At 40.9% G+C, this 14,684-nt stretch overlaps 1 protein-coding gene across 5 annotated transcripts in view; it reads left to right on the top strand.

Moving 5' to 3' along the window:
• KIAA1958 (KIAA1958 ortholog) overlaps window positions 1-12,058 on the top strand; it is a 129,811-nt gene extending 117,753 nt beyond the window's left edge. For 2 of the 5 annotated variants that reach the window (XR_015132137.1, XR_015132135.1), the window contains one exon: window positions 10,110-11,948. Coding sequence is in view for 3 of the 5 variants with exons in the window: in XM_086315970.1 (XP_086172096.1) it covers window positions 10,110-10,916 (807 nt within the window). In the remaining 2 variants the exon portion in view is untranslated. Of the gene's footprint in view, window positions 1-7,704; window positions 8,841-10,109 lie in introns of those variants that run through there. The other 3 variants (XM_086315970.1, XM_086315967.1, XM_086315968.1) reach the window with 2 other exon arrangements.
• The last annotated feature ends 2,626 nt before the right edge of the window (window positions 12,059-14,684 follow it).

Raw genomic sequence — 14,684 nt, forward strand, 5'->3', positions numbered from 1 at the left:
GCAGCCTAAGTGTCCATAGATGGATGAAGAATATATGGTGTTATATACACAGTGGAATATTACTCAGCCATAAAAGGGAAGAAAATCTTGCCATTTGCAACAACATGTTTGAACCTCGAGGGCATTATACACTCAGTGAAATAACTCAGACAGAGAAAGACAAATACCATGTGATCTCACTTTTATGTGGAATCTAAAAGCAAAAACCTCAGAGCACACAGAGCAGACTGGTGGTTGCTAGACATTGGGAATGAGGGGTATTGAAATGGGTGAAGGTAGTCAAAATGCCTGGGGATGTAATGTTACAGCTTGTTGACTACAGTGAATAAGACTGTATTGTGTATTCGAAAGTTGCTAAGAGAGTAAATCTTAAAAGTTCTCAATACAAGGAAAAAAATTAAACTATATGTGGTGATGGCTGTTGACTAGATTTATTGTGGTGATCATTTTGCAATATATATATATTTCAAAACATTATTTATATACCCAAAACTGATACAATGTTATATAGAAATTACATCTTAATTTTTTAATGAAGAAAAAGCAAGACCCAAAAGGATCCAACAGTTTCTAAGTAATTTAACTATGTCCTAGAGCAAACCTTAACAACATTTATAGGATTATAAAAATATCCAGACCCCAAGAAATAAAATTCAGAATGTCTGACAACTAAGCAAGAATTTGCAGACATGCCAATAAGCAAGAAAATATATCACTTAAAAAATGAATCAATCAAAACCAATCCAGAACTGATACAGATTTTAGAATTAGCAGACAAGGACATTAAGCAGTTATTTTGACGAAGATAAAAGCACATGAAAAGATGCTCAACTTCATTAGACCTCAGGGAAATGCAAGTCTAAACCACATGAGATTCTACTTCACATTCAGTAGGAAGATTAGAATGAAAAAGAAGAAGATAATAACAAGTGTTGAAATTGGAACCTTCATACGCTCTTACACGGTACTGGTGGGAATGTAAAATGATGCAGCTGCTTTGGAAAGTCTGGCAGTTCCCTAAAAGTTAAACATAGAGTTACTGTATCACCCAGAAATTCCATTCATGGACATAAACTCAAGAAAATTTAAAACATATATTTATGCAAAAACCAGTACACAAGTGTTTGTTGTAGCATTATTCACAGTAGCCAAAATATAATCCAGACAACCCAAATGTCCATCAGCAGATAAAGGGATAAACAAAATGTGGCATATCCATACAATGGAATATTATTTGTCAACAAAAAGAAATGAAGTACTGATACATGGCTTACAGCATGGATGAACCTTGAATGTGTTATACTATGTGAAATCTCAGACACAAAAGAGCAAATATGTCTTATTCCATTTATGCAAAGCACGTAGAACAGTCAAGTTTATAGAGATAAAAAGTATAATAGAGATTACTAGGGGTGGCGGGAGGAGAAAATGTGAAGTTACTGTTTAATGAGTACAGTTTCTTTTTTAAAAAATTCTGGAAATAAGTAGTGATGCGAATGTACTTTTAGTGCCACTGGATGGTACACTCGTAAATTATTAAGATGGTAAATTGTATGTGTATCTTACTGAAATAACCTAGCAAATCAATGTAAATGTAACAATTCACCTTCATTCATAAAAATATAAAAACTCATCTATTCTCGTAGGCCCTCATCACCATTTCTTCAGCCCTTAACCTTAACGTTTTCTAGGCCAGAGGATCTTGTCTTCCAGACTTTGTGAAGTCGCTATGAAGACAGTTATCTGTTACTGGGAAGCTTTCCACTTCCTTGCAGGAACCCGTGGAAAGAGCCGCATCCCCACAACCTCCACAGCTTAGGTAACATACATACATCCCAGATGGTGAAAATATCTCACCTGTCCAGTTGAGTGTGCCTTCTGGGTAGTTTTTCCTGTGTTGTCTAGAGGAATGTGGATGAAGAAGAAAATGTATTTCAGTCCTCTGTCTCACATGGGCCACTTAAATATTTTTAATGATAAATTCTTAAGAAAAGCCAGTCTCTTAGAGAATCAGCAGTATTCAGTTAAAAGGAATTGTGGCATCAAGGTCTACAGTCTTTAATCTCATTTTTTTGGTCCCAGCGCAAGGTATTTTGAGTCTAGTTGTGTCTCTAAAGATAGATATAGCTAGCAGCAGACAAGATAGTTACAGCCGTTGATCATGGTCTGGCAGCTGGCTTCTCTGGTGGCACAGACAGCATAGAATCCACCTGCAATGTGGGAGACCTGGCTTTGATCCATGGGTTGGGAAGATCCCCTGGAGAAGGAAATTTCTACCCATTCCAGTAGTCTTGCCTGGGAAATCCCATGGACAGAGGAGCCTGGCAGGCTTATAGTCCGTTAGGTCACAAAGAGTCAGACATGACTGAGCAGCTAACACTTCACTTCAGACCTCAAATTTAGTTTCTTTATTTTTTTAAGGAGGAAAGCAAGGAATCAGATCAGACTTCAATTCATCTCAATAAGCAGAATGAACCCTGCCAGTCTCACTCTTTCATTACTCTGTGGTCTACTACATGTGTTCCACAGAGTGTTTTTTCTTCATAAATGTAATCTAATCCTCACTAATACGTCTTTCTCAAAGTTGCTGTCTCATTGATTTATATATTCCTTAGCCTTACTGAGAAAATAGAGTCTCTTGAAGTTTGTATCTGTCTTTCTCAATAAATGGAAATTTGGTAGCTACAAAAGTGAAATCATTTTTGTTGTCAGCAATGGTTACTTGAAGATTTGTTTTGTTTTCCTATTAGAGTATATATAGTTCATGAGCATTTTCTCCACTTTCTTCATCCCTTGTTCAAGATTATCACAAAAGGAAGTTCGAGGCATTCCCCAAAAGTAACTCTTGGTTTTACATGTCTTACAATTCTTTAAATTGCCAAGGATTACTACATAGTTCCAAAACTTTGGGATTTATCAGCAAGTCAGTCTTCTTATACTGTTCTTTCCTATTTAGAATCGTCTGCCCCATGACCAAGCTCTTATTTCTCTTTGGTCATTTTCACATCAAGGAAGCCAGGTTTGCAATCCATAGTGAATTTAATGTAGTAAATCTATTCAGAGTGGCTCATGGAGGGAAATAGTTTTTGGCAATGTCTTCATAACAAATTAAAGACCTGGAGGAATGACCATCATCCAAAACTCAATCTGAGAAAACGAAGGAGGCAGCCAACATGGGCCAGAATGAAGAGTTTCTTGTGTGCTGAGAATATAAATTTTGTGACTTGACATTTCTCCAGGAATTGCTTTTGCTGTAATTTTTCTTTGAAACTTGTGGTATAAATCAAGAGAAATGATCTGCACCCTAAGTCAGCTTGATTCTCTTGACTCTGAGGTTAACTCCTTGCTTTAACCCACGTTTGTCCATGCATGGGGTATCAATGATAACAGTTCAGACCTGCTAGTGGGGATCTTCAACATAAAGAACCAGTTGTGTATGAGATGTCATTCTTGCTTTCAGGAAGCTTTCAGTCCACTTTGAGAGACCTATAAATGGGGGGCTTCCCTCATGGCTCAGTGGTAAAGAATCTGCCTGCCAATGCAGGAGACATGGGTTGAATCCCTGATCCTGGAAGATCCCACATGCTGCGGAGCAACTAAGCCCTTGTGCCACAACTACTGAGACTGTGCTCCGGAGCCTGGGAACCACAGCTAGTGAGCCCACGTGTCTGCAGTTACTAAAGCCAGCACACCCTAGAGCCAGCAGTCCATGCAAGAGAAGCCACTGCCATGAGGCCCACACACTGCAACCAGAGAGTAGCCCCCACTCTCTCCTAACTAGAGAGAAGCCAGAGCAGGAATGAAGCCCCTGCACAACCAAAAAGAAATAAACACAGTTATTTGTTCTAAAAAGATTCATGAGATCCCACTTGAGAGAGTAACTTGCTCAGGGAAGCTTGAGTAGTCTTCTATTTTGAGCTAGATCTGAAATTAGGAATAGAGGTTTTCCAAATAGAGAAGATTAGTGGGGGAAAAAAGCTTTCTAGATAGAGGAAGTAGCATATGCAAAGACTTGGAAGCATGAAAGAGCCTTGTGGTTTATATGACTGGCACAGAGTTCAGTGAGGCTGGAAAGCAGAGTATAAAGAAAATTGTCACACAAAAAATAGATGTCCTTTTCATCATAGGGGACTAGAATGAAAAAGTAGGAAGTCAAGAGATACCTGAAGTAACGGGCAAGTTTAGCCTTGGAATACAAAATGAAGTAGGGCAAAGGCTAACAGAGTTTGGCCAAGAGAACCCACTGGTCATAGCAAACACCCTCTTCCAACAACACAAGAGACGACTCTACACATGGACATCACCAGATGGTCAGTACCAAAGTCAGACTGATTATATTCTTTGCAGCTGAAGATGGAGAAGCTCAATAGCAAAACAAGCTCTACAGCAAAAACAAGACCAGGAGCTGACTGGAACAGATCAAGAACTCCGTAATGCAAAATTCAGACTTAAATTGAACAAAGCTGGGAAAACCACTACACCGTTCAGGTATGACCTAAGTCAAACCCCTTATACTTATACAGTGGGAGTGACAAATAGATTCAAGGGATTAGATCTGATAGACAAAGTCCCAGGAGAACTGTGGACAGAGGTTTGTAACATTTTACAGGAGGCAGTTATCAAAACCATCCCTACGAAAAGGAAATGGCAAAATGGTTGTCTGAGAAGATCTTACAAATAGCTGAGAAAAGAAGAGAAGCAAAAGTCAAAGAAGGAAAAGAAAAATATATCCATCTGAATGCAGAGTTCCAAAGAATAGCAAGCAGAGAAAAGAAAGGAGGAGCAAGAATAGCAAGGAGATCCTCAGTGATCAGTGCAAGGAAATAGAGGAAAATAATAGAATGGGAAAGACAAGAAACCTCTTCAAGAAAATTAGAGATACCAAGGGAACATTTCATGCAAAGGTGGGCACAATAAGGGACAGAAATGGTATGGACCTAACAGAAGCAGAAGATATGGCAAGAATACACAGAGTCAGTTGGCACAAATACAGAGTCAGTTCAGTTCAGTTGCTCAGTTGTGTCCGACTCTTTGTGACCTCATCAGGAGAACTGTACAAAAAAAGATCTTCATGACCCAGATAACCATAATGGTGTGATCACTTACCTAGAGCCAGACATCCTGGAGTGTGAAGTTAAGTGGGCCTTAGGAAGCATCACTATGAACAAAGCTAGTGGAGGTGATGGAATTTCAGCTGAGTTATTTCAAATCCTAAAAGATGATGTTGTGAAAGTGCTGCAATCAATATGCCAGCAAATTTGAAAACTCAGCTGTGGCCACAGGACTGGAAAAGAGTTTTCATTCCAATCCCAAAGAAAGGCAATGCCCCAAAATGTTCAAACTATCGCACAGTTGCACTCATTTCACATGCTAGCAAAGTAGTGCTCAAAATTCTCCAAGTCAGGCTTCAGTGGTACATGAGCCAAGAACTTCCAGATGTTCAAGCTGGTTTTAGAAAAGGCAGAGGAGCCAGAGATCAAATTGCCAACATCCATTGGATCATAGAAAAAGTGAGAGAGTTCCAGAAAAAATTTACTTGTGCTTTATTGATTATGCCAAAGCCTTTGACTGTGTAGATCACAACAAACCGTGGAAAATTCTTAAGGAGATGAGAATACCAGACTACATGACCTGCCTTCTGAGAAACCTGTATGCAGGTTGGGAAGCAACAGTTAGAACCAGACATGAAACAATGGACTGGTTCAAAATTGGGAAAGGAGTACGACAAGTCTGTATATTCACACCTTACTTGTTTAACTTATATGCAGAGTACATCATGAGAAATGCCGGGCTGGATGAAGCACAAGCTGGAATCAAGATTGCCGGGAGAAATATCAGTAACCTCAGATATGCAGATGACACCACCCTTATGGCAGAAAGTGAAGAGGAACTCAAAAGCCTCTTGATGAAGGTGAAAGTGGAGAGTGAAAAAGTTGGCTTAAAGCTCAACATTCAGAAAACGAAGATCATGGCATCCAGTGCCATCACTTCATGGGAAATAGATGGAGAAACAGTGGAAACAGTGTCAGACTTTATTTTTTTGGGCTCCAAAATCACTGCAGATGGTGATTGCAGCCGTGAAATTAAAAGACACTTGTTCCTTGGAAAAAAAGTTATGACCAACCTAGACAACATATTAAAAAGCAGAGACATACCTTGCTGACAAAGGCCCATCTAGTCAAAGCTATGTTTTTTCCAGTAGTCATGTATGGATGTAGGGTTGGGCTATAAAGAAAGCTGAGCACCAAAGAATTGATGCTTTTGAGCTGTGGTGTTGGAGGAGACTCTTGAGAGTTCCTTGGACTGCAAGGAAATCAAACCAGTCAATCCTAAAGGAAATCAACCCTGAATATTCATTGTAAGAAATGATGCTGAAGCTCTACTACTTTTGCCACCTGATGCAAAGAGCCGATTCGTGGGAAAAGACCCTGATGCTGGGAAAGATTGAAGGCAGGCAGAGAAGGGGACAACAGTGGATGAGATGGTTGGATGGCATCACTGACTCTATGGACATGAGTTTGAGCAAGCTCCAGGAGTTGGTGATGGACAGGGAAGCCTGGTTGTGCTGCAGTCCCTGGGGTCGCAAAGAGTCAGACACAACTGATCAACTGATCTGAACTGAACGGATAGGAACAGGATGGGGAGAGGTCGTGGTGTCCGTCTTTGCAAGCAGTCTACTGTTGTATGGAAGCAGATTGTGAAGACTTGCATATAAGGGAAAGATTTGGAACTTATCCTAAGGGCAACAGGAAGCTATCAGAAGTTAATTGTTTTATTTTTAGACACTAAGGTAATGGGATTTTCTGCTCAAAACCTCTTATGTAAGAAACCAGCGCTGTCCTGCAGTCCCCGTGGTTGCCACGGAAGCCGTTACGCTAGTAAGTGGTCCACCCTTTCGTCAGTTGTTTGCATCAAGAGTGGGCCAGTCGAAATCCTCCCTTCATGTTTTTTGTTCTACTGAAAATAAGGGTTGGCCTTTTGCTAATATTTGAAGCTGTGAGATAGAAACCTTGTGGAGTGCTAGGTGGCTACATAAAGAAAGCTGCTTTGTACAGAGAAGCAGAAGGTGAGAGATGGAATCCTGAAGGCCTTGGAATCCACCAATTCTGATAGCCCTCTTTGCCTAGGCGTGTTCAAGTCTGGTCTCTCTCTCTCGTAACCACAGGAATCCCAGCTAATACAAAGAGAGGTTAACACCTGCACGTAGGGAGTTTCAAATGACAGCATAAAAATCTGAAACCAGCTGAGTTTGGGGTCATTGTAATTGGAAGTTATATTAACTCTTACTGGTATGTGAGAAAGCTACTGCTTTTTATATTTTATGTGCAGCTACTCTCCTCTTTCTGATGGCTTTTTGACTGAATCTCTTGGAGTTTCCTAGACCAACATTTAGATTATCAGAGAGGTTATATTTTGTCTTTTTGCTTTCCTGTATGCATATATACGTGTGTGTGTGTGTGTGTAATTTCTTTTTCGTCTCTTGGTCAGAATCTTTAGAGCAGTGTTATGTAATAGCAGTGATATTCATCATTCTTATCCTATTCCTCACTTCATGAAAAAAGATTTTAATGTCTTCATCTTGGGTATAGTTTTTATAGTTCATGTCTGTAAAATAGTCTTCATCATACTGAGAGGGTATTTTTTCTTCCAATCTGAGTTTAGTTTGAATTTTTTTCTTTTAATTTATTTTTTTGGTTGCACTAGGTCTTCATTGCTGCACGCAGACTTTCTCTAGTTGCGGTGAGCAGGGCTGCGCTCCGTCGTGGTGCTCCGGCTTCTCATTGCGGTGGCTTCTCTTGTTACGGAGCGCAGGCTGTAGGTGTGCGGGCTCCGAAAGTTATGGCTCTCGGACTCGGTAGTTGGGACTCTCAGCTCGAGAGCACTGGATCAGTAGTTGTGGCATACCAGCTTAGTTGCTCCCAGACATGTGGAATCTTCCTGAACCAGGGCTTGAACCAAAATCCCTGGCATTGGCAGGCAGATTCTTTTATATACTGTGCCACCGGGGAAGTTCCTAGTTTGAATTTTTAAAAATTTGAAATGGGGTAGCACATTCTTTCAAATAATTTTTCAGTAATTATCAAGTTCATATTACTTTTCCTTAGAATATAGAATAAGTTAGTTACCTTATTTATTACGTTTGAATCGTCCTTACATTCTGTCATAATCCCTGCTGGTCTCAATGTCCATTGCTTTCCTGCAGTCCTGAATTTGATGTGATATCATAAGCAGCCCAGAGCCATGTCCTTGTTTGCATGGTTCTAACATGTATACATTTTGTTTAACATTTGTGCCTTGCAAAACAGAAATCACCAGTATTTTACTTACTACATTTATACTCATATACTTTGTTTTTTGATATAATATCTGACAGAGTTGGATTAGGGGAAAAAATGAAGAACGCTTCTTTTTTCTGTGCTCTGAAATTGTTTAAATACAAAAGAAAAGCTGAATTGACTCCATAATGCCATTTCTTTATGAGTGACATCCATCTTTGGCAATCATTTCACTCAGATCTTTTACCTCTTATTGAACCAACTTTGGTAACTTATATTTTACTAGGGAATTGTTCAGGTTATTTATATTTTCAAATTAATATGAATAAAGTTTATAATATTCGTTGTTTTTGGTACTTATAGTCTTTCTCATTCCTGAAATTGTCTATATGTATATTTCCTTTTCCTTCTCTTTCTTTCTGTCATATTTGCTAGGATCTTTTCCAGTTCATTAATTTGTTTTATTTTTATTGATTCATTCTATTTTTGAATTTGATCTACTTTTTCTAGCCTTTTGTGTTGAATAATGTTCTCATATTTTCAATAAAGTATCTAACAAAGTCATTTAAGGCTGTGATGTTTTTGGAATGTATTTGGACACATCTCGTACATTTTGATATCTAATGTTTTCAGTTTGGTTCATTTTATTTTACTTTACAATATTGTATTGGTTTTGCCATACATCAACATGCATCCACCACGGGTGTACATGTGTTCCCCATCCTGAACCCCCCTCCCCCCTCCCTCCCCATACCATCCCTCTGGGTCATTCATTAATGTATAATTCTGTTTTTATTTTCTCTTTGACCCAAGGGCTCTTAGAAGAATGAAAGTTACCTGTATAGTGTCTACTTTTAAAACATTTTGTATTGAGACGATCTTTTGTCCTAGAATGTGTATTCAACCTAAATTGACAATGAGCAGGGTCTGGTTTTATCTTTATGACTTCCTCTTGAAAGTAAAGCTTTCTTTCCAGCCAACCTTCCTGCTCCTCCTACCATACCTAAGGAGCAGTCTTTAATTGTCAGTATAATCATTAAGTTTTTCATATCTTTTGAGCAAATATTGATATTGAAACTCTGTGGAGCATTAAGTCAGAGATATTTCCAGACTTATTCAGATAAATTCAGGTAAAAAATCAAGGCAAAATCTTGCTGTACAAATTGCACATGTCAGTCGTCCTTCTCTATAGAATGTTTCATACCAGCTGTGCCACACAGTGCAGAGATCAAGGAAATTAATGTTGGAATGATTCAGTTTGATCAGTTTAATTCAGGCATGGTTCAGAGAGGATGGTTGGATTTTATTGAAGAGGAGGGAAGGAAATGATTTGCTAGAGAAGAGAAGAAAGGGCTTTCCAGAGACAAATAGTTACAAAGGCCAGTAATAAAACATATGTGTATATATACTTCTGTTGTATGTATATGTGTTCATTACTGTTTACAAACCCTTTCATGTCCACTACTTTAAGCATTACAGTAATTCTTTGAGAAGGTATAATTATTATTTCCTGTCTTGTTGCTTGAAACACTGATGTCTAAAGAGCCTAGTGTGGAACCTAGATCTCCCTAAGCATTACAATAATTCTTTGAGAAGGTATAATTATTATTTCCTGTCTTGTTGCTTGAAACACTGATGTCTAAAGAGCCTAGTGTAGAACCTAGATCTCCCAGCGTGAGGCCCACTGTTTTTTCCATTATTTCATGCTAAGAAGGCAGCCCTCTAGAGGGCTGTCCCCAGCACAGCCCCCAGTGAGGATCAGGAGAAGGAAGGAGGGGTCTGGCTACCTGGGTGTCCGCAAAACGTGTAACCTCAGTGTTTGTCTCATTTGAGATCCCTGCAGTGAAGTTGAACGAGTTGCTCGAGAACTTTTACGTCACCGTAAAGAAGAGTGACGGCTCAGACTTCCTGGCCACGTCACTGCACGCCATTCGCCGAGGCCTGGACCGCATCCTGAAGAACGCAGGGGTGGGCTTCTCCATCACCAGCAGCACCTTCAGCTCGTCCACCAAGAAACTCAAGGAGAAGCTGTGGGTGCTGAGTAAGGCAGGGATGTCAGGGGCCCGCTCTCGCAACATCGTCTACTTCTCCGTCTCGGACGAGGAGGAGATGTGGCAGACGGGGTGTCTGGGGGATGACAGCCCTATCACGCTCCTGTCCACCGTGGTCAAGTACAACAGCCAGTACCTGAACATGAGGACGCTGCAGGAGCACGCCGACCTGATGTACGGCGACATCGAGCTGCTCACAGACCCGCAGAACCATTCCTACTTCGCCCGGACAGACAGCGTCAAGCGGGAGAGCCGGAGCGCTTCCACCCGCGTTTGCCATGGCAAGATCTACCACGAGCATTCCAGGGGCCACAAACAGTGTCCTTACTGCCTCCTCTACAAGTACATGTATGTCCACCGGCCGCCCACCCAAATGGAGGCCAAGTCCCCTTTCTACCTTACAGCCAGGAAGGAGGCTGCAGACATGGGCAGGGTGTGGTATGAGGAGCAGAGGATGGGCCTGCGGTCTCTTCGGGGAGTTGTCCCGAACTTAGCCAAGAAGGTCAAGCTGGAAAACTGTGAGAACTTTACCTTCGTCTCATTCACTCAGGTGTCCAGAAGGCTCAGCTCCCACAGCTGCTGCCAGTGAGTGCCCCCTGCGTCCCGGCCACTACCCGGCTCATCCTAGTCAGGGGGCGCTCCCCCCTGCAGCCAAGGCTAGAGCTCCGAGGCCGCCGGGATGACCATAACTTAATGGTCAGGGTGTGGGACTTCCTGTTTCTTTGACTTCAGATTTGTTTTTTTAACTGAAAGTAGACAAGTGAAGACTTAGAATGTTTTATCCAGATGTGTGTCACCTCTGTTAAATTATAGTATCTAATACAATGTATAAATGACTACATACACAAAAGCAAAGAAGTTCATTTTATCTAGTGCCTTTTTAGCACAGATTTTCTCAAAAAAAGAAGAAAAAAAACTTTCAGTAGTCATTAAAAAAAAAAAAAATCCCAGTAGCCTAGTAGCTTTAGAATGTTTTGAAGACTCTAAACACTTTAATGAATTACAGTAAGGATCTAGGAGGAGAGAGGCAGACAGGTTAACTACTTCCGGGAGAAAACTTGTGCTTGGCACTCCTCTCTGTGTTTGGTTGGTGGATAACTTGACCCTGCAGAGCATGCAGCCTTGCTTGGTGGAAGGTCATGGAGCTCCACTCAGTCATGCTGATAGAAAAGCAGGGCTGCTCTCAGCCCTGGGAGGAACTTGAGCTCTGCATCAATGGAGACAGTTTTATGAAAAAAGATTAATACACCAAACAGTGCTTGTGAGAACAAGATTTCCAGTGAACGAGGTGGTTCGAGGGAACATCCTGCAGTGAGAGAAAGTGTCTTGGAAAAGCGATCTGTGATCAAAACGTGAAAAACCTCCTGAAGCAGAAGTGCCTACATTTTCTTTCTCAGTGTGCTGTGAAAGCTGTTTTCGTTTGAACACTGTTTAGAGGTTTTTTGTGTTTTTTTTTTCATCTGTTCTTTGTGCCCTGCAGTTGTTCTGTCAGCATATAGCACTGGATCTGTAAAACAACTGAAAGTAATTTTCAGGCTTAACCAGGAAAAAAATCCAACAAAATAAGCTGCAAAGAAAAAAAAAATCCCCAAATGTGTTTTTATTAAAGAGTTTTGAAGTATGTTTGTCAAAGTACGACTCTTTCAGCCACAAGAGATGTCATCATTTGAGGTTGGCACCAATGCTTGGCACACGATGATGTGCCAGCCTACCAGGTAAGCAAACCCAGCATCAAGGACATAATGGTAAAAATCAGACCGGTGATAGGCTATTAACAGTGTGAACACATTTCACTCAGGTGGGATTTAATCTGACCATATGTTATTCACACATTAACAGAAAGTTACAATAACTGCTCTCAATTATAAATTAAAAAAGGAACCCAAAGAGTACTAATTGATAAAAATAACTTCTAGGGAATCTTCATTTTGTATCTGAGGAAAGACTGCCACAACCTCACACCATTTTGTTCCTGTGTGTGCTTTCTAACCCACAATTAAAATTCCAGTATACGTTCATTTTGCAGGAGTCCTAAAATTAGTCATATTTCTTTTTCAAAATTTTGTTTCAGTATTAATTGTTTTTAAAAAATCATTCACTGGCCCTTGAAATATGTAATACTTCCTTTACTGGAGAGGACTCAACCAATGCTGCCTTAAGGTTTCATGTTATTCCCTTTTTAGTTCCTGCAACACTTATTTTATTAGTTGATCTTTCCTGAATGTAGATTAACTTTGGTATGTCTCCATCTGTGTGTAAATAACAGATAATATGTAATAAGCAGTATTATAAGCTAGTGACTACTGTTCTGTTGTGGTTTCCTATAGGGATTTTAGGATTTTGATTAAAAAGAGACAGAACCTGAGGTACAGTTTCCCTCACTTGCTGAACACCCAAAGGAAATTTCACTTGAAGATAGCAAATGGTCATTTTTCTTGTCAGTACTGCTCTTAAACAGAAATATAACCTATGTGAAACTGTTGGGCAGAGCCTGCAGCCTAATTAATAAGACTTCCATTTTTATTTTAAATAGATTCAAGAAAAAATTGCCGTTAGGTGTCGCTGGGATCTTTTCAGATTTTAACGTTTCCAAAAGTAGTAATAACTGATCCAGAGGCTATAATCTTTCTGTCGACAGTGGCTTTCCATCAGCTGAATAACAGTCTCTGCCTCAGCTTTGTCGCTTATCACCCATGTGGTGAACTTTCAACCCTCAGAGTTCTAAAGGGGATGATTATGATTAGAGTCAGGAGGTAGAATCTCCAGTGATGCCTGATGGAAGGAAAGAGTCATTATCTCATTGTCCGAACTGCCCTTCATCAAACTGCCCTAAATGCCCTTCCCGTTCCTCCTTGGGGACTGGGAGTGAGAAAGAGCACATGTATCAGGTGTTGCTCTGCGCCATCCACTGTGTATTTGTATGTAGGGGTGTGTGTGTGCACACTTTAAGCTTATAGGTAGGAACACATAATAAACCCGCTAACCTGGCAAACACCTGTCCTGCTACACGGCTGTGTCCACGGTCAGACGATCTAAGGGGGCTGCGTAGCTAGCTCTCTAGCCTTCAGAGCTCAGGCCGTCGTTCTGTCTTTTCAGCCAGCTCTAAATCATACCTGCTGGGATCTCGGGGATTTTCTCCTCTTGGCCTGATAAGCCAGCGGAAGGGAGAACCCCAAGAGAAGAAAGGGGAAGGTTATGAGTACTTTCTCCACTTACCTGTAGTTGTTGTTTTTTTTTTTAATTCATAAGTGGAATTGAGTAGGGGGAATTGGCATGTTCACAGAGGCAGAAGTTGCCGTGGCTCCTGTCAGGAATGGTGGGGCTGAAGGTACTTCGGGAGGACCCCGCAAGTCCTGTGGGTGAGCTCTTGCCTGCAGTGTTTCTGCATCTGCTCTAAAGGGAGCCCTGCTTGCTTGGTACCTCCTCCCCAGAATCTCCCCAGTCTCCCCTGGGAAGTTTATTCTGCCAGAGACACCTGGGGCATCAGCTTTAAGGGAGTGATTCATTGAAATGTAAAGGCGTTAGCACAGCACTGGACACACGGTTAATTATGCAATAAGTCTTCCCTATTTAGTTACAGTCTTTGGGAAAAGCAATAATGATATTCAGCTAATCTGCTTTATACCACTTATTCCTTCCATGATGGAAAGTCTCCTTTAAACTGTTAAACTTGAAGAGGAAACCAAACCTTATAATCTGGTCACATTTATACCCAACACATCAAATTCTACCTCCTACACCTCGAAGCCCGGATACCTCAGATATAAGCAAAAACGATTAAAGAATTTCAGAGAAGCCCTGAGAGGCTTTGTGAGAAAGCTTTCCATTGTTTACTGTGTTTGCAAAGGGGAGTGTTATGGGAAAACCTAACCAAAGTTGTGAAAGGATTGGTCTCCTCAGTGATGTGGCATTTCCCAGCTTTCCTTGGGTTATGTGCTGTATTAACCTGCCCTGACTGACTCATGGTGTTTGTAGAAGTGTGAAACTCTTGTTACTTTGATTTTTATCTCAATTCAGCCTTATTAGAACATCAAGCACTGTGCCTACTTCTATCAGCATGTTCATAGACAGCCGTGGAGAAAATCTAGACAAAATAGTCCTCCCATAGAAGCGGAAGCCTCTGGCTATACAGGAAGGATGGCCAGATTGGCAGCGCCTTCTCTCCTCGGGTGGTCAGTGCTGGTCTCCATTTCCTCAGCTGTGCGGTGAGATGATTGGAATTGATCATCTCCAGAGTGGTCAGTGTTAACGTCCCTGCAGTTCCTTAAGGCCATCTAGTCAGGAAGTGGCAAAACCAGGAGGCAGAATTCCTAATTCCTCAAGACCATACACTTAGTCTCCTCAATGAGTGCTTCTC

Source organism: Bos grunniens, chromosome 8 (assembly GCF_055505025.1).
Source record: "Bos grunniens cultivar Pamir isolate PY7600 chromosome 8, Bosgru_T2T1.0, whole genome shotgun sequence".
Classification (NCBI taxonomy): domain Eukaryota; kingdom Metazoa; phylum Chordata; class Mammalia; order Artiodactyla; family Bovidae; genus Bos; species Bos grunniens.